Source organism: Sinocyclocheilus anshuiensis, unplaced genomic scaffold (genome assembly GCF_001515605.1).
Source record: "Sinocyclocheilus anshuiensis isolate Anshui unplaced genomic scaffold, SAMN03320099.WGS_v1.1 scaffold1290, whole genome shotgun sequence".
Lineage (NCBI taxonomy): Eukaryota > Metazoa > Chordata > Actinopteri > Cypriniformes > Cyprinidae > Sinocyclocheilus > Sinocyclocheilus anshuiensis.
Window position 1 is genome coordinate 185,887 of NW_015558599.1, and position 26,578 is coordinate 212,464.

Here is a 26,578-nt window from a genome sequence, read left to right on the forward strand (position 1 = left end):
CATCTTTTAAGTGCTTGAGCATGTGAATTTTCACTTTTTTTTTTACATGAAAATATCGTTTCTGAGCATGTAATAATCAAATTGCTCACTTTTCTATCCTAATGCAAAACGTATTTAGGAATAACATTTTCTTAATTCAAATCAGCACTCATTTATAGTCTGTCTGGGAGCATATCAATATTCCTAGTCTCCCTCCATTTCCAAATTTCTGTGGTGTTTGACAAAACTTAAGGTGTCATTGCTACTACTAACTGGTAACAGTGTGGATCATTATGCCTTTATTTCATTATGCATTCATTTCTTTGAATTGTGAATTAAAATATATTATCTTATGTCGCTTTCAAATATTGTAAAAATGAAAAAAAAAAAAAAACTTTTAAAACTAATTTATGTTTAACTCATATAGCTAAGGTTTGATAAAATAAAAACTTACCAGATCTAGTGAATTAAAATATTTGACAGAGACATTAAAACAGTACATTATTTTTATTCCAAATAACCAAAACGGTAACAAATGTTAAAAAAAAAAAAAAAGGTAATAGTAACATGTATAATACAGCTAACAGTACAAAATACAGTTGTGGTGCAAAATACATCATTATTCCATGCATGTCAGACCAGTCTCTTGTGCTCAGGAAACAATGCTTTGCATTTCTTTAACAACCTCCCCAAGTCAGTCTTGCCACATGGTCAGTCTTCTGTTTTGTTGATTTAACAAAACCAAGAAATTCCATCTCTGAAACAGCCTGAATGAAACGAGCACTGTCAATGTTAAGAACAATACATATTAGAAAAATAGTTTTAAGTAACTGTGTACAATTACCAATTTGTACACTTATGAGTCACAAGCTTTTTATCTTTAACATTACCTCTAAAAAAAATGCAGTAACAGTATTTTTAATTAAGTCGACAATTAAATAAGAAACCCTTTTTCATTACTAAAACAGGATGAGCAAAAAGTCAAAAAGGATACTGCTTAAGGCTGTCAAATTTGCCACACTCCTCAGAATCAGTATCTTGGTCCTCAGCAGCTGACATCACAGTTACATATGCCTGAAAATGTCAAACACAATGACAGGTTCAATCCACGCTGTTAGAAAAAGATAACCCACCTCTACATGTGATTTTGATTTAGCATGTTTATACCTCAAGCCAGTCATATAGATTTAGGAGTCTTCCACACTCAAGATGAAGCTTGTATACAATGCAGAGGTCTGGTGCAGCACTGGAGATTGTGCCAGTGTCTGTTTTCAGGCTTTCATTCTGCAGCAAAAACAGAACGGTAACAAAACGAATAGACCACTATAGAGTATGTGAGGAATGCTGGACACTAAACAATACTTTCATTGCATGGAGGAGGAAAAACACTGAGAATTTTTCTCAAAAGATCTTTCATGTTCCACAGTAGAAAGTCAGTCATGCAGGTTTGAAAATAAACAAGGGTGAGTAAATGATAACAATTATTATTTTTGGGTAAACTTTCCCTTTAATACATTGATTTGGGCAGACTTCCAAAGGCATCACTCAATCTGTGTTTTCAAGTCCTCACAAAATCAAAATTGAAGGTTGAAAGCTGTATGTATGTTGGCCTTAAGGTTATCTATAAGCTAATGTGCCCCTAAACAATGACACAATTTACATTTAGAAGGTATGCGTGCTCAAAATGTAGTCTCTCTCAACCTTCTATACCGATCAGAAACTTTGATGAGAGCATTCTGCACTTCAGTTTCTCATCAGATATTCTGCCCAGTGAAATGCTCTCCAGTATCTGAAGCGTCACGACCCTTACATTACAAAAAGATGCTAAAGCTTCATCTGAAAACGATCACTTGTTCACGCATTTACTATTTTCCATATGGTGAATGACACAATGTGCATTATATAGGTAACAGGGAGCAATTCAGACAGTGTAAATATGCTTTCCATTGGGGCAACTGAGGCTGGCAAACTGTCACAGAGACCACAAACATATCTGACCCAACTGATTTCTATAAAGACTTTTATATTTTAAGGCACTATAGAAGAGAACAAACATCACAAATGGTTAAACAGCCTTTGCATGATACTTAGCAGCACTGACCAAAAAAAAAAAAAAAATTAACGATTCTAATTCTTGTCAATTCCTAATTTCGATTCCAATAAGGTAAAAAAAAAGAAATAATAATAAATGAATTAATTAAAAATCTTCAAGATATCATCTTATTGCAAAATATTTCATAGTTAGCTAAATACTATGAATGAAAATCAACAGGCTAAAGAACACTTACACAAGCATGTGTGTGCAGCAGAGAAAACAGCACAAGTCTTCTTGACTTGAATGGTTTAAAATCACATTAAAAGTGTAGTTTGTTGCAATAACAAAGGTGGACTCCAGGCACATTTTTGGTAGGACAAAAAAAAAAAAAAAAAAAGATGACACAGGTGCCATGCACCAAGATTACAAGCTAAAATTATCACTGTTAACGCTACATTCACAATAATATTTTGAAGAAATGTCAGTGAGCTCAAATATTATTTGGTTTTAAACATTCATCAAAATATCTTCTGTTGTCTAACACAAAAAATACAAAGTTTTGAAACCATGTAAGGGTTATGGCTGTCAAAATGGCTGGAAAAACTAAATTTGAATTTTGTACTTAAATATTCGAATTTAAAAGGCATTTTTACAAAATTTTCAATAAAATAACACGACTACCTTTGAAAAAAGTGCATAATGTTTAAAGTAATGTTTATAAACCATAATTAATTAATTTGCTTAAACAATTAGAAACAAAATAGCATCATGTATGTATGCATAGTTTAATACAAAGGACTGAAAACCAATCACTGAATGAGTACTTTTTCATTCAAATACGTTACTTGAGATGCAGTGGGATGGGAAAAACCGCCATAAAGTCTTGAGACATGTTTTTGAAAAGTTGAACTTACATTAATTTTACATGGCTTTCTAAACATGCGTCTCTTGTGCGAGAACGCGAGTGCAACGGTGATAGATGTCCCTCTAGAAAATGCGATAAATATGCTTTCTGTGTGAATGGCTTGGTTCAGTTTTGACGTAAACAAGATCTTCTCCGCACTGTTGTTCTCTTTTTCTGCAATATTTTGAATGAACAACGTAGCAGCGATAAGCTGGAGCTAACTGGATAAGCTATGAAAAACATTACAATGCAACGGCACCTACATCGTGATGGCATCTCGTGCGCCACTGATAAGGCAGCCTGACGCACACCTAAAATTCGAATGCAACGTTTTTGTATTCGAATGTGGGTTTTTATTTTAAATTTAACGAATATTCGAAATTCGAACTTTTTTTGACAGCCCTAGTAAGGGTGAGTAAAAGATCCCCTTTACATCATTAAATATTTGGTTTATACCTCTGGATACAAAGTAATATCCAATTTCAGCTGATAAATTTGTTGCCAACAAAATGTTTGATTTATGCCCCATGCCACCCTTTGTTGATGAAAATGAGTCCGTGTCCCACATGGGCCACCTCAGTCCAAACAGTCTGGACAAGCTGCCTCTTCTATCAACATTAAATCTTTGGAGGTTGGCAAGTTATTGTTGCTATTAGTGTGCTATTTGTATCTAGTAGGCTTTCCCACTCTTGCTGCAGCATTTACTGTATCAGATGCCGCATTCAGACTGGTTGTTGAAACTCAAATTTTGCATCTCCAATATTCTCAGAAGCTTGTGTACCTGGAAATATTGTCAGTGCGAGCAACCCTTTAGACCGAATTCATCCCTGAAAAGCAGTTCTGGCTGCATGTGTATACAATACACACAGAAATGTGATGAGTGTTGAATCTACCTTAGCCTTACACTTATGTCTGTTCAGCTAAAAATTCAAATCCATAAGGAGCTATTCACAAAAACAGCTTTGGCTGACTTTTTTTTGGAGGGGGGAGGGCTTTATGCTTGAGTTTGGGAAGCTCTGCAATGCAACATATTGGCTCATGAAAAAGTGAAGAATTGTATATACCGTGTCTCTTTGAATTTGATTTGAATACCTCAACTGAATACCCTGATTAGTCAAAATGAGTGGTCAGTTACCTGCAAATAGTAGAAAGGATGACTGAGAGCAGCTTGAATGGATGTCCGTGGGGTGACATTGAGTCGCTGTCTCAGGACCCCAGAGGAACTGTAGTAGCACACTTCATTGAGTGGCTGGAGTTCTGCTGGAGTCAAGTATTCTCTGAAGAGAGAACCAGAAATCTTATACTGCATAAAGGATTTTGTGAGAGAAGCAAGTACTTAAGCACACCTTGCTCATAACGTTGTCTACTCACCTCACAAGGCTGTCAATAAACTCCATCACCTGACTTCGAAGCACTTCGAATGGATTCATTCTCTTTGTTCTTCTGGACTCTTTTTCAAGCAGAGTCTGCGCACAGAATCATGGCCATTGTTAATTTTAAATCCACCAATGTTATTTTTCCAAAGCTGAAACCAGAGTACTTCATTTATAGTATGGTCCGATAATCTAGTACTTAGTGTGTACAATACCAAAATTTCAGTAGTCGGTACATAATATACTAGTGAATTCTTGATAAAAATGTCAATACCATGTTGTGTTGCCATTTGAGGCAGTCTACATTAGATGTGTCAAAGTGAACATTCCAAATCCATTTGTCCTGTTGGTGAACATAGCACAATCATATGGAGTACATCAGAAATAATGAGGCATATATTTACTGTCTTGTGTCTGTGACGCATTGTGCCACATCCAGTGTAAAATGTACTATTGAAGGCAATGCAAGTTATCTTGCTAGGCATTAGGGTTGTGTCGATAGACGATAGTATTGTGTATTGACGATAGTCAGAGATATCAAGACGATTAATATTATTATCGGGTTGGTAATACTATCTAATTAATATAAAGGCTTACTTTTTACGCGTTTTTACAGTGTTGCACGTTATATAATCAATCACATACGATTCCGCTGAGTTTATGAATGCAGTGGCCAATCAGAGGCGTTCAGATGAGTCATCGCTGAAACAGCGGAGTTTTGTTGTTCATTGTGCGCACTCGCTACCTGAATTCAGCTCTCTTGTGAATTCTCTCATCATAAACAACAAAGTGTTTAAATGTTCTTTGCTCGTTTTCTGTAGCTGCTGTTTGAATAAGTGAGGAAATGTAAGCATTATAATTTGTAACTTGCAATGTTTCTATTAAATTGTTATCATGTTAAATACAAATTCAGTCATATTAAAAAGATTAAGCTGCTTTTAGCCTTACTCTGGAGTTTGTTCACTTTCCGGCAATGAAACTAAGTAAATTATTTATAAAAATTATCAGCAATCTCACAGGCTGATAGGATGCTAAGACAATTGAGTATATCGCCCAACACTACTAGGCATTGCAGGCTTGTTGCTTGGTGTTGCTAAACATTTCTTGTTAGTAGATGTTCCAGCTAGTTGAATTGCTAGTATACTACATTAACACTGCCTAGTTCTGAAGTTTTACAATACTAGGTATAGCTGTTGTTTATATAATCATTAATATAATTATTTTGCAATGACAAAATAAAACTTTGAAAAGAAACAACAGCATCTTTGGATTCTTAAAGACTGGAATACACAACACAACTTTTGAAAACTGATCAGATTTTAAAACACTGGACGTTATGCACTTGCTGAAGTAATGATAAAAGCAAACCACCATCAACATTAATATAATCATCTTTAACGGAGGAATTTGGGGTGAAAAACTACATTACTCATGATGCTGTTCAAAAAATTCCACCAATCACAAAGCTGAATCAAGCAAAACAAACTAAAGCACTCTTTAGCTCCACCCACTCCCATGAATCACCGCAAATGACAATTGACTTGGCCTCCCTACACTCTCAAAATATTCATAATACATATCTGTGGTAAACAAAATCCAAATTAGCCAAGCAAGACAACAAATACTATGCCTTTTGAAGCTGAAAGAGATCTGTTCTCTGATATTTCATTTTTCCCGAGAGGACGCCATTTCCAGAGGAATCTTCTGAAGAGACACCTGATAGGTAAAGCAATGTATTACTAAGGTTATTGTGCATCTAGTCATTAATTTTTGAATGCAAATTATTACAAATGATAAATAATTATAAACATTATGAACAATTCTAAATTAACCAATTGTAGCATAAAAGGTAAATTCAATTTTTACAATCTTTAACAACTAAAGGAAATAAAAGTGCATTATTGCATCCCCTGTTATTACAGTAAAACATTACCCCAAATTGTTTTCTACATTATAATGCAGAAAACAGATTCAGGCAAAAATCACATTCAGAAAATATAAAATATGCTCCCCCGGTGAAAGACATGGCCATGCCCACCAACTTTGAGGCAAAAACTAATTTATTGTAACACTATCATTTTAAGAAAGATTTATCTCTACTCAATACCATAACGATAATAATACCAATGAATATGTTCTGATTATTATAAGCGTGCACTGCAGATATGTTCTCTGCTGCTTAAAACAGCATGGATTCTGATTAGCTGTCTATGTTTTTAATGTTCATCAGCTGGCAAGAAAAAGCTGAGCTGCTTACTAACGTTGCCACATATATACTACACACACTATACTAGAGTTGAAAATATGCTGATAATACAGTGCACATACATGTGAAAGCATCTTTTGTGTCTTAAACACAAAAATGCACATAAAAACAGAGTTGTCTGAGCTGAATAAATGTTTTATTCAGTAAGAAATTGTGCATAAACTTCCATGGAAACATGTTTTCTGAATACATTTCTGCTGCTGACTTCATATTCTTAACCAGGTTCTCCAGAAGTGTTCTCTTGAACACACTGGATGGAAATACAAACAGTGACGATCTAATTTTTCCTATCTACAAAACAACAACTTGGAACACATACTCTGTCTGACTTACCCTCCAGTGCTTCCAATCTGCCAATAAAATCTTCCAATTGTTGCAGAACATTTTGCATTCTCTTGGTACTGGCAGATTTAAGAATTTCAGCACACTTCCGTAAAGCTGCAACAAGCTCATCTTTTGCTAGAATCCTGCAAAGAAATACGAACTAAGAGTGAAGAGTGGCACTGAAATATATTTATTTATTTCTGACCAGACAGTAGACTAAGTTACCTCAGAAGCTGCAAGGCTGAGTCATATTCCTCCGTCTCCCACAAATTCTTCTCAATGCAGGATACATGGAGTTCTCGTATCTATAAGCACAATAACAGTTTCATATGTGCTGAGCATTAAACACTGACCATTATGTAACTGTAAATACAGTGAAAAAAAATCGATATCAATGATCAAAACTAACAAAGTTTCACACAGCGGCATAATCCCACTCATTTTAAATGAATATGCATCTTCGATTGTATAAAGTTAAACATTTGTCAACTTTCTCAAGTCACTGGTCATGCCTACGTCTTGTCGCCAGCAAGTCACGCTCACTTGTGTTGCCGGTAGTCGCCAGCTTTCCACTGAAAATCATGCATTCATGCTGCTTTGTCAATGTGTGTTTCCGGCAGTGTGACACAAAGTTTACCTTTATGCAAATAACTAAGCAATACAAAAAAAGCCAGCCGTCAGCCGTACCAAGATGACCAACTACTTCTGGCGAAATTCTTAAGGGGACACTTTATCACTCCATAAGGCCACAGGAGTTGATTTGAGAATGGCAATGAAGTACCTGAATGGTTTTAAAGCACTATGTTTCTATAAGCTTCAGTGAGTTTTTGTGCTGTGCATGTTTGTTTAGGGTTTCCCGTTAAGAGTCCCACATTCATTACATTTAGTAATTTTGCAGACGCTTTTATCCAAAGCGACTTACAATTGGGGAATACATTAAGCGATTCTTCTTAAAAAGGCAAACAGACACAGGAAGTGCTCGATAATACCAAGTTTCAGGCATTGTTCAAATAATTACAAGCTAGAAAGGGAAGGAATAAAGAAAGAGAAAGATTTTTTTTTTTAGGATGAAGTGAAGTAGCATCGAAAGAGATGAGTTTTCAGTTGTCGCTTGAAAATTGTCAGGGATTCAGCATTCCGGATAGGGGTGGGAAGATCATTCCACCAGCCAGGAACGGTGAACGAGAATGTTCTGGAAAGTGATTTTGTGCCTCTCTGTGATGGTACCACGAGGCGTCGCTCACTAGCGGATCTCAGATTTCTGAAGCGGATGTAGATTCGTAGTAGTGAGTGGAAGTAGGCGGGTGCTGAGCCTGTGGCTGTTCTATATGCAAGCATCAATGTCTTGAACTTGATGCGAGCCTCAACCGGCAGCCAGTGCAAGGAGATAAAGAGAGGTGTAACATGGGCTCGTTGAAGACCAGTCTTGCCGCTGCATCCTCTCACACCCTCCGTCAGGTTGGGCGGGGTGGGGGCACTGGTCTGCTCATTTCAAACAATTGGAAATACTCAACCCAACTGTATTATTATAGTTACAAGTAAGTGCATTTAAAAATACAAACTACAACGAAAAAACAAGTAGAAATAGGTAGAAAAAAAAAAAATTCCTTCCTAGCAGCAAGTAATAATTTAAACAACAGATCCACAAACAAAGTATTAAGCAAAACACTCACGCGCTGCCGTCTCTTCTGCAGACTAATCGCTTCTCCCCACAATCACACAGAGAAGTTACAATTTCCTTAACTATAAGGGATTGTTATTTAATAAATATACAAAAGACTTAGCTTTGAAAAGGCTGGTTATGTTTTAATTTAAGGTTGTCACAATTATACATTTAAGTACTCGGTAATAACAATAATTAACTACATGTACAGGGTTTGTCTTAGGGCTACTTGCATGTAATTATGCATAATTTATTGTTATTATAATAGTAAGTACATGTAACGCGTAACAAGGACACCTTAAAACAAAGTGTTACCAGCAATATTAATTGAAAACCATGCACTTTCTATAGAGTTATGATTATAGGGTTTGGTTTACGGTTAGTTGCATAGAATCATGCACAATTTACTGTTATTACTATAATAAATACATGTAACAAGGACAGTGTAAAATAGGGTTATCAAAAGGTGTACTTACATGCTTTCCTAGAGGAAACTTAGGCAGTGATGAGGTCAAAGAGTGCAGACACTGTAGAATGGGATAGTAATTCTTGTGGTATTTATGGAGGTTTTTCAGTAATTTTTGACATACTTCCTGAAAAGATATAAACACAAAATCAGAAAATAAAGATTAGTTTTATTTTATTTATGATTTAATGCCATGTCAACAGCAATGGCTATATTCATGGCAAAAACAATTCAATTGCATCATTCAACCAATTAAATCAATATCGTTTCAATATAATGTTTACAATAATTTAACAGTTTTGTTTAAAAAAAGTCAACATACAAAAAAATAAATAAAAACAAATACCTAAAAATACAAACTAAAATAATAATATCCAAAATAGCAATAATAATTATATAGAGTCTTTCAATTTACTATGACTAAAAATTCTAAAATTATTTCAAGAGATGCCTTTTTAAAAATGTCCATTAATACATTTTCTGAATTAAAACGTTGTCTAGTATCATTTAAACATTCTACTAAAATATGTTTTATACTCAAAAGATTCTCACATAAATCACAAAATGTTTTTTCTTCCCCTTTCAATAAATATGAATGAGAGCCTCGTGTGACCTATTCTACATCATTCTACATTCTACACAACCTGGGGTGTATTCCAGAAAGCAAGGTTAACTTACCATCTGCTAAACCCTGAACTCTCGGTTGATTAACCCAAACCTTGCTTACTTGAGGTATGTTGGTTCCAAAAACGCATCCGGGAGAAAGTTAATTCAACCCAGAGTAAGTTCCTGGTTAACACGCAAGACATTCTCAACAGGGCAATGAATCGAGTCACTATGGAAACGGATGCTAAGAAAAAGCGCGCCATACTACTTCTTTCTTCTTCTTCTGTTCAAAGGCCGTTTACATACTTGGTTCATATGGCCACCTAACTGGTGGTTGTGCAATCATTTTTCTTTTTTCTGTTTAATATTTAATCCTTGAGAATAAGAATTATATTGTTTGTTTGATGCTAATAATATATCATATCACATATGTATTTTTATTATATAAATAAATTATAGAAAATGGCGATCCATGATGATGAGAGATGATAATATAAAATGAAATAAATATAAAATATAATAAATTAAACATTACCTTGTCATAATAGTGTTTTAAATCTATCTATCTATATCTATCTATCTATATATATATATATATATATATATAGTATATTACATAACTATATTGTAAAAATGTATAAAATTGTGCGCAATCTGTTACGCCCACTGGACTCTGGTCAGTAGGTCATGCATGCGCTGATAGCACTGAAGTAAGCTAACTCTGAAACAGAACCTACTCCGGCGCAGGTTATGTTCAGAGAGTAAGTTGCTATGGCTACTTACATACTCTGAAAGTTACCTCCGTTTTTGGAACCGAAAGCATAGTTTATCCGCTTACATAACCTGCTTTCTGGAATACCGCCCTGGTCACATCTATTTTCAAAATAATAACAGTTAACTCTTTGATTTAGTACTGGGTTCACTTCATATAATTTGTTATACGAGCAGTCATTCCATTCAATTGGCCATTTATCATAAACGTGCATATTCAAAATAGGATTCAAAAAAAGATTAGTAATGCTTTTAAACATTATTACTCCTATGTTCCCTAATAAAATGAGGGAACAAATTCCTAATTCATGGCCACAATTTAATTCAAACAAGGGAATGAATAATTCATGGCAACAATATATATTTTCCTGCATGTAATGGGAGTGTCTCTGTATATACCAGTGTTGTAACACTAACAAATGAAAGTTATTTTCCACTTACTTTAAAACATATGCCTAGCTTGTGGTTTATTATTGTTTAATTAAAAATCACAACAATAAGACAAACTGACTTATATTAACCACAAAAATAATGCCAAATAGGTGCTTTTGCTTTTGACGGTGCGGGCAGTGTGCAAGAAATGTAATTGGTGTATGTCCGAACACTGTAAAATCAATAACGCTGACTACCACAGCAATTCTAATTTGCAGTAAAAAGAAAACAGGCTCTTTTAGTTAAAGCCACTAATTATAAAGGGGTTTATACATGTGCTAAATTTGTACTTCCAAGTTTTTCAGTGAGATTTAGAACAGGTGATAACCACCGCTGCTTTTTTTAAAGATTTAAGCAGCAGTTCAGCAGAGAGAATCCGCTTTATTGTTTCATCATAGCAATGTTATATTTTTGTTTTTGATTAAAAACAGAGTATCAGTAATAGAACTGATATTAAAAGACACATTCAACAAATACTGACTGCTTGGATCTCATCTATTGACATTACATTAAACAAGGCATTCAGACTTTAAACACAGTGTCGAAATCTTTAGCTGGTGAGTGAAATTTTATTCACATTGATCTTGCAATTTAATAATCGGATAATAACCTCGCTGTCTGAGAGGGTTGCCACCTAGAAGACAGGCTTGACCTGATGCAGAGGAAATCTTTTAAGGTGAGAATGAACACACAAGTATTAGTTACTACTATGCATAAAAATTTGCATGCTAAGGTAGCTTAGCCATTAACATTGCTTAAAGTTTACCAGTTAACCCAAAGCTACATTACAAAGAACTGCCTATGATTAGTATGCTAGTCTGAGCCGATACTGGACAGAATTTGTAAGAGGAATAGCAAAAATAGAGTTTTAGATTTGTGATCTTTTAGTCAATTACATGGACTATTGTGGAATAATAATGTTACCTTGACATGTTCATCATTGGTAAGGAGCTGCACCTGTTCCTGGGGCTCCTGAGTCTCCACATACCTACAAAGACATACGTTCACTTAAGTGTGTAGCTATATAACTGTTACTGAATCCCTTTACTGGAGTGAACATTGATGTGTATACCTCATGAACGAGGGTAGATGGCGGATTCGTTCAACGTTTTGTTTGCTCAATGTCTTGGCAGAAAGCAAGGCCTCTTGTTTTTGGCAGCAAAGCACGCTGAGAGGCTGGCTATTAAAGTGCTCCAACATGGAGAACTGTAAGAAGAAGGGTTTCATTAGAGCAGTGGTTCCCAACCCTGATCCTGGAGGCATCCCAACACTGCACGTTTTGCATGTCTCCTTAATCAAACACACCTGATTCAGGTCATCAGCTCATTAGTAGAGACTCCAAGACCTGAAACTGGTGTGTCAGAGAAAGGAGACATGCAAAATGTGCAGTGTTGGGGTGCCTCCAGGACCAGGGTTGGGAACCACTGCATTAGAGTGCTGGCAAAATATCCATATTCCATATGGCATATCATCAGGTGGCATGTCATGAAAATCGGACTTTTTCTGTGTTTAAGTGCTATAATTGTGTCCCTGATGCATCTACCAACCCAAAAAACGTGAAAAAAAAAGAACCCAGTAAATTTTTTCTGGTAAGCCTTTCTCTGCAAGCTTGTGAAAAAACGAGCCACTCAGATAGGAGTTGTTATTATAATATTACCACCTCTTAAACGGCTCCACCATTTTCACAATCGACACCGGTGTACCATTTCTAACGCCATGGCGAAAGTTAGAGCAAAGCATGCTAACTGTTCTGTCTTTGGCTGCACTGACGAGCACAGAACACTATTTAGAGTCCCAGCCTCAGAGGAGACAAGAGAGCAGTGGATTTATTGATTTAATGTATATTGCTGCTGCCACACAGATCTAAAATAAACATGCAATTTATTTCCCAGTTCTTTACCTTCACAGTCTGTTTTTTTAACTCGTGTGTTTTTAACGTAAACTTGTGTGTGAATGAGAACTTGGTTGAGTACTCACATGCTGTGACAGCCACTTTCTTTCCGTGTGCTTCAGATGTGTGCACTCAGAAAACTGTATATAAGAAGTTTAAACTTGTATGGTTTAAAACGCATGATTTCAGCGCGATAAACATGATAATTAGAACCATAACAGATGTTTTTAGCAGGTCTGAGCTGTAATGGCGCAGCTCTATTCAAAGCACGCTGAGAGGCTGGCTATTAAAGTGCTCCAACATGGAGAACTGTAAGAAGAAGGGTTTCATTAGAGCAGTGGTTCCCAACCCTGATCCTGGAGGCATCCCAACACTGCACGTTTTGCATGTCTCCTTAATCAAACACACCTGATTCAGGTCATCAGCTCATTAGTAGAGACTCCAAGACCTGAAACTGGTGTGTCAGAGAAAGGAGACATGCAAAATGTGCAGTGTTGGGGTGCCTCCAGGACCAGGGTTGGGAACCACTGCATTAGAGTGCTGGCAAAATATCCATATTCCATATGGCATATCATCAGGTGGCATGTCATGAAAATCGGACTTTTTCTTTTTTTAAGTGCTATAATTGTGTCCCTGATGCATCTACCAACCCAAAAAACGTGAAAAAAAAGAACCCAGTAAATTTTTTCTGGTAAGCCTTTCTCTGCAAGCTTGTGAAAAAACGAGCCACTCAGATTTCGCTCTCCCCGTGACGTAGAATGGGGAACTTATTATAATATTACCGCCCTTTAATCTGCAAGTTTTCACCCATGGTGCCACCATTCTGTTTTCGCAAGCAACAGCGGTCAACGGTGTACCAGTTCTAATGCCATGGCGAAAGTTCAAGTAAAGCATGCTAACTGTTCTGTCTTTGGCTGCACTGATGAGCACAGAACAGTTTATGGCGCTTTTCCACTGCATGGTACGACTCGGCACGGCACGGCACGGCTCGGCTCGGTTTGCGTTTCCACTGCAGTTTAGTATCGCTTTAGAGTGGGCAGGATTATTCACATGTCGTTATAGTTGCGCCGCCTCTATTGCCGCGACTCCTGAAAAACTTTTTCATTCCGCGTCACCCCATCAAGCTCTCGCTGGATCCGCTCCTCTGCCATCAACGAGAGGAATGACTGTACTTCCTCAACAGACAATGAAACAACCACTTTTTGTTTGTTAAAAAAAGGAGCGCTCGTTCAAAACAGTTGCATTCGATCCTTCACTGGCTGTGCCGATTTAAATCTAGCGGTTCTGTTGTGTTTGTGTCGCAAGTTCAGTGACATAAACGTGTATTTGACAGTTTAAGTGCAATAAGACATGAAAGAGAACTTTGTTTAGTACTCTCATGCCGTGTGCGTGCTTCGAATGTGTGCACCGTATATAAGAAGTTTAAACTAATTTGGATTAAAACGCATGATTTCAGCGCGATAGACATGACAATCAAAACCAAACAGATGTTTTTTGGCAGAATATCTGAGGTACGAGCTGTAAAGGCACAGCCCTATTCTGGAAAAGGGGGCGGGGAGCAGCAGCTTATTTGCATTTAAAGAGATATGCACGAAAACGGCATGTTTCTGCTTCCACAAGATAGGAATTTTCAAAATGATATAATAAATGATCTGTGGGGTATTTTGAGCTGAAACTTCACAGACACATTCTGGGGACACCTGAGAATTATATTGCATATTGTAAAAAGGAGCATAATAGGTCTCCTTTAAACATTCTCACATCACATCCACCTTCACATTAATTATAATGTTTTAAACAGCATAACAATATATTAATTTGTAACAAAGTACATTATTATTGAGGTCACATGACTGCATCATCCTTTATGCTTGCAGAAGTTTTGAAAACTTGGTAGTACTTATTACAATGGAAAAACTGATTTACATAAAAGCCATATTTTAAATCCAAAATTGAGTTTCAATCATCTGTCCAAGCACAAATATCTCATGTAGATGAAGTGATACAACTGCCATGTGTCTGTTTGTTCCTGAAATTTACTGCAGTGATGGGATTTTGGAATCATTTATAATGCTCACATATATTAACTGAAGACGTAACTTTCAAAATTTAAGTTTTGGCTTCTTTCATAATAATTAAATATTTCATAATAATCTCCATAATAATGAAAAAGGTATGCTTCAATAGCAGAAAGCAAAAAAGACAAATAAGTAGCACCAATGTTTGTTTCTCAATAACATTCCAAAGCAACAAAAAAAACACTGCACATGCCACGATGAAAGGCCATCGGGAAAAACTAAAACTTGACAGCTCACCTGTAGGCCCTTAACAAAATTCTGAACAGAGAAGTCATGGTAGAGGAAGATGCCAACCAGCACCTGTATCACCCTACTGCTGAGCTTGAATGGGAACTGAGATTTCAGAATGAGCTATGAAAAACAAACAATGGCATCAGAAGAACATATGGAATAAAATTGTTGACATTAACTTGCATTACAAATCGCAATGGTTATTTACCTTGTCAAAAACAGAGGCTAAATGCTGAGTACATGAGAGAGAATGAAAGACCTCAATACAGAGCAATGATGACACCGAGTGGGGAAGCCTGTGCTGAATAGCACTGGGAGACGTGGCAATGCCAAAAATAAAGATGAATGGAAGCTCCTGAGTGTATCGACTGTTAATAAGATTAAAAAAAAAAGATTAAGGATTTTCAGACCATGATTAGATCCACTTTTCAATTTCAGGCATGCAACATTATTAGCATTTCCTGCAAAAAACAAAAACAAAACAGGATATACCACTGCTTTCAAGGCATGCAAAAGAAAGTTATCTTAAAATTGAGTGATCTCAGGTATTAGGTTCTATTTAAATGATGCTTCAGAGATTTGCCATGGCCTTGACAATCAACATTTCAACCTACAAACTTTGTAACGAAAGAAAAGAAATGAAAAGGGAGAATCTGTGCAGCTTTTCAAAAACGAAAATGGGTTATCCATCAACTGAAACCACTTTGTAAGGCTTATATTGAAAACTGCTTTGCTGATTGTAATGGAAGCAATTTACTTGTGATATTGCAATGTCTATGTAGACAGTGTGTAAAAAAGAATCTACAAAAAAATCCATAAAATAAGGAGGTGGAGCTGAATTGATGGCAAGAGTTTGAAGAAAGAAAACACTGTAACAATATTATTCTATCACACTTCACATACTGCTATTGCACATTTTACTACACAAATCCCACCTGCAAATAAGGATAAAATCCTGTAAAACTTGTGAGTTGAATGCCTCAAAGTCTTTGAAGATCACGACAACAGGCAAATTCTGAGGCAAGTCACTATTTGTCAAGTTTTCATTCCTTTGTGGAGAAACTTGGGTGCATTTCTGCAAAAGACCAATTATTCTGATTGTTAAAGTAGCTTGGCACACCAAAGTTAAGTAAATAACAGCACAGGATCTCTTTCAAATTTCTACTAGAACTTACCAAACATTGTTTGCTTTAAGATTTTAAATCTGAAATAAGCATTTTATCCTACTTAGAACTTCAATTACATACAGTACAATTACATTAAAAAGAATATAATTTACAAAAGAAACAATCAAAGAGCATCATCTTGAGATTACATTACCATGGACCAAGACCCTTTCAGCAGTAAGTACCCCAAAATGTATTCTTTCAAAATATAAACAGGTCTTTCTACTGTAGGTAAGCATAGTTTATGTTCTCTTGTCTTCTCCTACCTTGGTAACAGTCTTGTACCACTGACATAGAGCACTAATAGTACACTGTGTCCTTTGAAGCAAAGCTGTATCATCTTCCTGTTCTTCATCCACTGACACTCCTCTTCCCATCAGCTGCTCTAGAACCTTCTGAATCAAGAGCTTCACAGCTGTCAAAAAGTGTTATATACAGAACTACAGGATTACTGTAAAACATGATTATCACATTTGAATGAAAATATGCAAATTTTATGCAGATGAGGCTATGCATCATGAGGCTAGTCATTGTAAGCTCCATATATGGTTATTTTGCAGAGATGGGTAGAGAATAAAGCTTGTCTATCCAATCTTCCACTGAGATTTATATAAGAGCAAACTCTGCACAGATTGAGATGTATATAATCTGAAATGCTTCACATGCGCAAAAATACACACCTGCACATTCTTTGGCATGAACAGACACCACAAGCGGTGTGACAGAATCCTGAAGGAGATTACACAGACTTCGAAATGTCATGGCATGATCTGGCACATTTACCCCTAAATGACAGTAAAAGGTTTTACAGAGGTCAATAATAGACAGAGCCAATAGTGGGGCTGTGCTGTATGTACCAATGTTTTTTCCATCACAACTCTTCAAATTACTATTGTACTGACCTGTGCCTACCACTAGAGAGGATGAGTCGAGATATCGCACTTCCTGTGATACCTATCATTTCATTAAGAATGTGCCAATATACCATAACATATCACGATGATCAACATGCATGATATTGTTATCTTGGGCACTTCAAAATACAGTGAATAGTTTTTTATTATTCAAAAATCAACGGCCGTAACTGTATTATTTAATGGATCTAACAAAGCTCAGTTGTATTTTTAACACAACTAATGTAACCAATGTAGCCATTTGTCACAAAGTGTTACTTATTGTTCTTTATAATTCTTTTGCGCTTTAATATGTTTGAAACATTTGTTTGCTTAAAACATTTAAATACAATAAAGAAATACACAAATATGTATCAGGTTAATTTTTTTATAAGAAAAGAGTTATATATCTGTTATAGTACAACAACACTTTTTTTGCAACTTATTTCAATATCCTCATAATACTCTGTGTGTGTGTGTATGTGTATAGAGAGAGAGAGAGAGAGAGAGAGAATTTTAGCAAAAAAATAAAAATTTTGCTAGCCAATGCTGATTCTATTGCCAAGATTAAAAGGATCCAAGGATAAAGCAGTTTACCAAATGTGACCATATATGATTGTGAACTTTTTCACAAATCAGGCTTCATTTGAAACAAATTGGTTTGCATTAACCCTGACCTAGTTTCAGTTTTCTAAATATTCAACTCTTGGAGCTATGTGCATTATACAAAAGTTGTGCTGGAAAATAAATAAGTAAAATAAAACAGTGACAGCAGTCTTAGGATAAGAATCAGGCCATACCCAGCATCAGAGCAGCTGTGGGGATTTCACTGGCTCTCTGTCTCCAGACATCAGATGAGCAGCCGAGGCCATGCTTTTTAATGAACTCTGCAAGACTGTCAAGTACCTTTTTATTCAACTGATCTTGTATTGCCTGTGAAAAAATATATTTATAAAGGGAAAAAAAACGTATTAACCCATTTGTGCCCAAATTTTTCTGAATGTTTCATGCATATAGTCATATTAATAGTGTCCTATGTGAACATGTTCTGCATTTATTTTTCCCAGGTTTTAGTTTTTTTCTTGAAAATCGTATTTGAATGTGCGGCAACTATATTTGCCGGTGGGCAAATATGTTGTATGCACCACTTCAATGTCAAATTTGAATAGGAGGAGAGCATTTGGCATCTACCTCAAAATAACTGCTTTCAACAGATCAATCTTTATTCATAAACAAATTTATTATGCATAAAAGTCAAAGAACATTCGATGCAAACCCCAAAAACGTTGCATCTAGCTTATAATCTCTTGAATATGATAACACAGCAAATCCATTTGTCTTAAAGTGGTGGAACATAGTGCAGAACAAAGTGCAACCATTAAGTTGCCCCAACAGGGTATTGTGTATCAAAAAGTTAAATGAAAATAAATGAATAAAAATAAATAGAATGACGAAAATATTACATCTATAAAATAAAAAAGGTATACCTGAAAGAAAATTATGCATTTAACTGTTTGGTTACCAACATTCTGCAAAATATCTTCTTTTGTGCTCAACAGAAGAAAGAATCTCATAGGTTTGCAACTTGAAGATGACAATTTCCATTTTTGGGTGAACTTTCTCTTACATAAGCAGTTTTAGTATAAGTAGTCTACAAGTAGCCTACAAGGAGTAATGCAGTGAAGGTACAAGCAGTTTTATAAATTTACATAAACATATTTGCATACTATACTTTATGTAAAATATCACATATTTTATGAATAGGCACATATTGATTAGGTCAAATTGATTAACCCTGACAAAAGTCCTAAAAATGGATAGCATCTAGAAAAATACTTACAAAAGGAAAATGACAACTATAAACTGCGGCAACTATAGTTGCCGGTGGGCTTAACTGGGTTAATAGACGAACATATTAATGGGTTAGATAAAGAGGTTGCAGACGCAGAGAAGGATGTAAGTTAACGTTACCTCGGTGTTCATTTGAACAGTTTCCCATAATTTCTGACAGATCCTAAAGCGATCGTTGCCGTTATCGTCACTATCATCCACCAGATATCCACCTACATGCCAATAAAAAAAACGAAAATGCTTGATAATGGAGATAAGTATTTGTAAAGCGATAATAATGATTATAATTACTCACCAACTCCTACATGTCGCTTTCTCTTTTTAGAGGCTGACTTAAAAACAAAACATCCCTGAAAAACATAACCTATAAGTCTGGATATGTATCATTATGTGTATAGGCTATATGTATCATAAATGTATTAATATCATTACTCTAACCAAATTACTTCAGCCACGTAAGGATTAATGAATTAATGTCTGCTCAATGTTACCTTTGACACTGATGAAGTTAGAGGACTTTCGCTCATTTCTGTCCTTCAAATACAAAAATCAATAGCGAACAAACTTCCATAAGACAGTACACCACGCGTTTATTCTGCCGCTTTTCTTCTTCTTCTTCTTCTTTGGAATTTTTGGCGTATTCCGCACCGTAGGCACATACCGCCACCAACTGTTTATATACATACATGGATGATCGCTTTTTTCTTCTTCTTAATATTTTATGGCACAACTTTCAGGTGCATTAGTGCCACCTGCTGTGCAGTAGTGTGGGTCAAGCTCGTACAACCTTATTCATATTAGCTCCTTAATTCTTATTTCTGAATTTAATTGTCTTTTTCAGATACTGCATTGAAAATGTTAATCATTCATCATGTGAACTCCTTTGTGAAATGTTTGTCAACTCAGTTTTTAAAGCTGGAAATCAATAATTTTCTTCATTATCATAAAGTGCTCTATGGTTTCGTCTTGATTACAATTTTCAAATGTTCCTGTCTTATGTCTCCCTATTTCATTCGAGGTATTATTAAGTGCAGTATGTTAAAATCTAAGTTTATAAAAAAAAAAAAATTCTATTTCTCCTTGTTATTCTACCTTTACAAACATTTCTTTATAAAACCATCATCTTCCTTCACATGTTAATTAAAAACGGCATTTTATCGACTGTATCCTGTATGTTGTCTGACGGATCTCAATCAGCACATCAGCTCTGCTTTCTGTACCTCTTTCTAATGTCATTAAAGATTAACTTGAGTCAGAACATGTTCTCAGTGGTCTATTCTCCTCAACCCACTGTAATGCCACTGGGATTGCAATCAATTCTCCAGTGTACTGATATAGATGATCTGAAATTCTTTAATTGATTTTGACATTAAAATCTTGTCCTGTGAATGCCACACCTACTACTGCATCTTAATATATATGAACATAACTATTGTTTTGAATTTCTCATGAACAGTCTCATGTGGGTTGTGGTATTAACTATTGGTGAATTACTGATCATGGTACTGCTGGAATATTCATTTATTTCCATTTATTTTAGGTACTTTTGTTTTTGCATCTTTTCTTTCTCTCAGCATTGTTTTATGGCTTTTGGATGATCTTGATTATGTCCTGACCCAGTAATTTATGGCATCTGCATTCTAAGGGCATTTCTCCTGTTACATCTGCAGTTGGGATCTTATAGCCCCTGTTAATAACCTAATGCTTTTTGTTGAACTGAAATACTATACATCCATAATCAAGTGTTAATAGTATTAGTTCATTATAGTTCATATATTCAGAGCCGACCTCTCAGCTCCCCCGGTCCTTGCAAGCAACTCATTGAATCCAGTACTTGTTTGCGTTTACCAATAATTTTCTCAATGTGTATTTTTCTAGTCAAACTACAAACATAAAAACTTACAACATTCGAATTTTTCTATCTCTTGACCATGTAATTTCAGTTTTAGCTCTTTCTTAATCTTCTCTTTTGAGAATAATTTTGAGAAAAAATGTTTTATCAAATGAAAACAAATAACTTCTTTAAATCTGTGTGTGAGCCTTGTGATGTACTGGCCAACCAATAAGGACAAAGTCTACAACTTTAAAGGCTTTTTCAATAAGGCTTGTTTTAAAATTTCAGAACAAAATAAAGTTCAAGTGACTGCAATTAACCTCACAGAACCAGGCTAATATTCAACATCCCACTTTAATGGTCAATTTTCTTCAACAAGGCTAATCAACAGAACAAAATCAAGTTCAAAACAAAGAACAACATGAAATATATTTGGTTTGATATTCTTGAAATGCAACGTATATTTACAGTAAAATAATAGCTACCTGAGCCATTGGCTCGAAATGACTTTTGGCTCAAATTACCCCACTCCTACCATTTTCACAAACTTGTATCATCAAGCAGTTTCTATTAAAATTGGATAATGGTCACTTTCGTATCGTGCTTTCTTTATCTTTCCACCAACATACCACTGCTACAGATTCAGGAACAACTGTGATATTCACTGTTGTCTCTTTCTCATTTGTAACACTTATTCTAGTACCATCTCCATTGTTAACACATAGCTACTAGATATTTCTATCGATTAATTCTTCTATAACTTCTCCATTCATATCATCATAATTATCCCATGATGTATTTTGACCAATAAAATCTCCACAATCAAACAACCATACAATCTAAGGGTATTAACAGATCCTCCAAAAATAGTTTCTTGCACGGATTATAATAATTTGTTATTTTAATATTACCTTTAATTGTACAAATGTCTGTTATGATAAATTCCAGTTCTTTTCTTTTGACCTTTACCTTGTAATGTATATTCTGTTTAATAAATGTAACACATCCTCCTTTAATAAACGTAACACACCCTTTTCTCCTTTATATTTATATTTATTTCCATTTCTATTCTGTTAATCTCTATCTTTATATTTATATTACCATTCTGCCAATCCTTGTGAACTCCTAAATAGTCTTTTGTTCTTTTCAAAACAATGGCAGTAAAGATCTATTATATTCTATAGTCCCCCCATGACCATTGTTCTGTATCGGATACTATCATAGCCTGTTATTATAAAGTTTTATAATGGTTTCAAACGAATTTCCTGAATGCAGATGATACCTTTAATAAACGAATTAGAAAAGTTGATATTTTAAGTATTATGGCATTAAAGACACATTACAGTAATTCTATTTTCTATAAAGAAAAATACTGTACTATTTATAGAGTATAGAGTATTTTTCTGTTTTCTCAAATTACATAAAAGTGTATGTAAAATTACAAAAATAATGGCGATAATAATTTGTGAAATCACCACCAGATGGTGCAGATGGCACCATTGCTCACACTGTAAAACAAAACAAACAAGCAAACAAACAAACAGAAAATTGTTAAAAAATACAAACAAACTCAAACAGTAAAATTAAAATAAAATTAAAGTCAAATCCCAATTTAAATAAAGTGCAAAGCCTTAACAGAATATTTTTTTTGTTTTATTAAATGTTTAGAGAAAAACACTGTTATTTTAGGTATTTCCTATATTATTGCAATCAAACACCTTCACTATAAAATAATAATAATAATAAACAGTCAAATGACTGGCAGCAACGGCTGCCAAACAAAAACTGTAAAATTGAAGTAAAATATCCTATTTTAAATAGTGTAAAAACTTTTACAGTAATTTGCATTAAATATTTAACAGAAAAACACTGTTATTTTACAAGTATTTCTTGAATTATTATGATCAAACACCTTCACTGTAAAGTAAAAAAAGACTCTGTCAAAACATTTTCTACATACTAACATACTAAGTCTTTCAAAATGTCACAGCACTTCAGTACTCCAGTGTGAAATGACTAATTACCACCAAACTGTTCAATCAGAAATCAGACTCTGGGTGGTGTCAGTTAATCAGGCCACGATGACCACATCATCACCAACAAGTAGCAAATATCACCCAATCAAAGTTTTTCTTGTATTTTTGCTTAAGAAACAGGAGAAAAACTAATGTTAGAAAGTTAAGGGTCAAGGGCCCAACTAAAGCAAACGCTGACCTCCATCATGGGTAACTTTATTATTTTTAATAAAACTTCAATGTTTAAACCTCTGTTAATTTTGTATGTATTTTAGTAATAAGTGAAGCTGGTAATGCTGTTTGTGGAGTTGTTTAATCATTCTGTGCTAGATCTTGAGAGATCCGTGTGTTTAATGTTTTGTTGGGATTTAAAGGGTTTCTGGTTCTGTTGCCTTAGTTTTGTGGATTACTGTTGTGCTGAAGAGTAGAGCCTGTTCTTCATTCTAGGATGGACTAAAATGCACTGATGTTATGTTGCATGTTGCTTTATTTAAATGCAGTAACTGAGTCACTACTAATGATGTCTATACATTAGCTCACGCATGTGTGTTATTGCTAGCTAACCATTAACTGTTTTACAGTGAAGTAGTAATCCAGGAAGTACCATTAAACCTTTATTTTACATTTTTTGTTCAGCAGCTGTCGCATTTTTTAAAATCTTTTTATTTTACAGTGAAGGTGTTTGATCATGTTTTTCTGTAAAACATTTAATGAACATTTCAGTCTTTTTGCATATATTTCCAATAACTAACGCTTTATTCCTTTGTTCCTCTTTTCTACATTTTCTCATTGTTTCCTTCACAAAGTATTTTTGAAACCAAGGATTTAGAATGTCCTATTTCACCCATTTATCAGTTTTTTTAGTTCCATGGTCAGTGCAATTGGACTTAGGCCTATGTGTTCATACTCCTTCCTAAACACAGCGATGATTTTAAATTCTTCCCCTTTCTCCAAACCGTTTGCTCATTTTCTTCAGAACTACTTTCCTCCAAGCTCTTTTTTATATTTATAATAATCCTGTACTTATACCCTTCTCCCTTCCTTCTTCCTCCATTCGTTCCTCTTCATACATATCATCAAGATAATGCATCCTGACCCAGTCATTGACCAGCTCATGTCCTCTGCCTTTCTCCAACTTCTTGACTCATGGAAGCATCATTTGTATCCTTTTGTTTTCTACTCCGTAATCAGTTGGCTGCTGCTCGTGAGTTGTTTCCAGTGTTGACGCTGTTGGTCTCGATTCCCCACAACCTTCCTTCAGCGATCAGGTGAGAATTTTACACTCAAAAGTTGGTTTTGATGTTTAAATCTATGAATGCTGCTAAACTATCAATTGCCGTATTACCGCCACCAACTGTACTGGAGTAGCACATGAAGCCATGACAGTACAAAGGTGGCTAATGGATTAGGACCCATTTTTTATTGCATTTGTCTCGTGTATAAATCACTAAATTACCAGAGTTAATCAACTATTTACAGTATTTGACTATTTATAGCTAACTATTTATCTCAGTATCATGAGCATGACATTTACATAACATTTTTCTTTTTCTTTTAGCCCACAGAAACCCACATTCATAATCATATGGTCTATGCTGTGGGTTCAGACAGAAACATTTGGTAATAATAACTTTTATAATGTTTACTCCTGTCAGCACAACTTAATATGGTGCAGACAAGAAGAAAAAGTGAAAAGAACACGAGGAAAGAATAAAGCGAGATTAGGCCCATTACCAAATCTTACTGTCTGAACCCATGGCATTGGGCCTACGAAGCTTTCATCCGCAAATAAGTGTGGATGGATGAGTTCGACACATGTGCAGTACCACCTAGTGGACACTTTCTGTTTTAAAAATTCACCTCTCGTCTGTGCTATTGTACGCGCACCATCTTCGTGGACAGAAAAATTGGGCTGCATGTGGACGATGAGTGGACTGTTGTGGAACACTGACAGCTGAAGTACACTTTGGGCTTACTACATTTAGTGTAGGCCTATATACACTGTCTTTGTGCGTTGTGAACTCCGCATTCTTACGTGCAGAAGACGAGACAGACAAAAGAGTAATCAGTTCTTCGTTTCTTGGGCTGACAATTATAGGGGGAGACCGATTTCGTGTCATTGGGTGGTAAATGTGATTGCAATGTGTTACAAAGACACAAATTTACAACCTCCACCAGGGCTTTGAGCTCACCCCACTAGAGGAAACGGCTACTTTCTGGGCACTGTTCAGGGGTGTTTCTATTCAGGACATGTTCTTCGGCGAGCTGGGCATCATTGCACACATTTGTGAGATATTATAGACTGGATGCTTGGTGTTGGAGCAGGGCATGTTATGTCATTTGTATTTTCACATTTCAATAAACACCTTGGTGCTTGTATACACTATATAGTATTAGATTATATTTGCATGGCTTTTACCTTAGTGTGAGAATGATGATTACGCAAGTAACCTAAATTTTCTTAGTAGTTTTTTTTGTTTGGTTCCAACATAAAGCTAAACTTACCATGATGTATACCACTGTGAGACCACAGACAGTTGTTATACACTGTTTTGCACTGCAGATAATACAAAGATTTTAAAATAAAGTATTTTCCCAAATGATTTTTAATAGTATTATCATTTCATGACCGTGGTGATAAAAACCTTTATGACGCAGCCATGTGGACTTACTAGACCATCTCATTCAAGCTTTTAAAGCTTAGAAAGAATCTAGCATAGAAGCCTCGGATGGACTGGTTTACAAAGGATGCAGCCTCCCTAAGATGCTGCCTTCTGATGAAGAAACACCTTTACTGTGTGTCAAGTATTCAGTAGTTCTCTGCAGGACAGTAATGGGAGTTACCAGATCAGTGGGCAAGGCCATATCGGATGAGCATTTTCGACCCTGTTACCTGATTTGCTTATGTCACAGTGACAGTTGTGATTAAGGGTGGGGTCAGGTAAGAGGGCATTATTTTCAATGCATGATTTCTAAGCACCCACATTTGAAAACACTAACAAATAGAAGAGAAAGGATTAATGTCAAGGCTGAGCTGTCCTTTGCCACACTGAAAGCATAAGGAAATCCACAGAGAAAAATGAAAAAAAGAAGAAGCAGCAATCCATTTAAAAGGATAAGTGAACAAACATCAAAGCCGAGCCATGGGCAATTGAAGGAAAAAGTTTGTTAATAACTTAAAGGAGACATATTATGCCCCTTTTTACAATATGAAATATAAGTCTCTGGTGTCCCCAGAATGTGTCTGTGAAGTTTCAGCTCAAAATACCCCACAGATAATTTATTATATAATTTTGAAAATGCCTATTTTGAGTGGAAGCAGAAACATTCTGTTTTTCGTGCCTGTCTCTTTAGATACAAATGAGCTGCTGCTCCCCGCCCCCTTTTCCAGAATAGAGCTGCGCCATTACAGCTGTACTTGCTAAAAAACATCTGTTTTTGGTTCTGATGATCATGTTTATCACGCTGGAATCATGCGTTTTAAACCATATTAGTTTAAACTTCTTATATATGGTTTTCTGAGTGTACACTTACAGAAAGCGGCTGTCACAGCATGTGATTACTAAACTAAGTTCTCATTCACACACAAGTTTACGTTAAAAACACATGAGTTACAAAACCAGTCGGTTATGTCTGTCAAGGTAAACAGCTGGGAAATAAATCGCATATTTATTTTAGATCTGTGTGGCTGCAGCAATATACAGTAAATCACCTTAACTAATACATTTAACTCACAATTATCATGCAATCTCAATTTAAATATTTTTAGTAATGGAAACTTAACCAGCTATAAGTAGCTA

At 35.4% G+C, this 26,578-nt stretch overlaps 1 protein-coding gene across 1 annotated transcript; it reads right to left on the reverse strand.

Annotated features, from left to right (window-relative positions):
• Positions 1-527: 527 nt before the first annotated feature.
• On the reverse strand, positions 528-19,564 carry orc3 (origin recognition complex, subunit 3). Its single transcript, XM_016475882.1, has 20 exons — positions 19,421-19,564; positions 19,225-19,279; positions 19,050-19,141; positions 17,879-18,011; positions 16,866-16,970; positions 16,452-16,600; positions 15,955-16,094; positions 15,228-15,387; positions 15,026-15,139; positions 11,892-12,025; positions 11,744-11,807; positions 9,021-9,137; positions 7,107-7,186; positions 6,891-7,024; positions 5,922-6,007; positions 4,290-4,384; positions 4,054-4,195; positions 1,147-1,263; positions 974-1,053; positions 528-762 (listed from the first exon to the last, which is right to left on the reverse strand). The coding sequence occupies exons 1-20, from the start codon at positions 19,454-19,456 to the stop codon at positions 657-659; spliced, it is 2,139 nt and encodes a 712-aa protein (XP_016331368.1). The 5' UTR covers positions 19,457-19,564; the 3' UTR covers positions 528-656.
• Between the last annotated feature and the right edge of the window lie 7,014 nt (positions 19,565-26,578).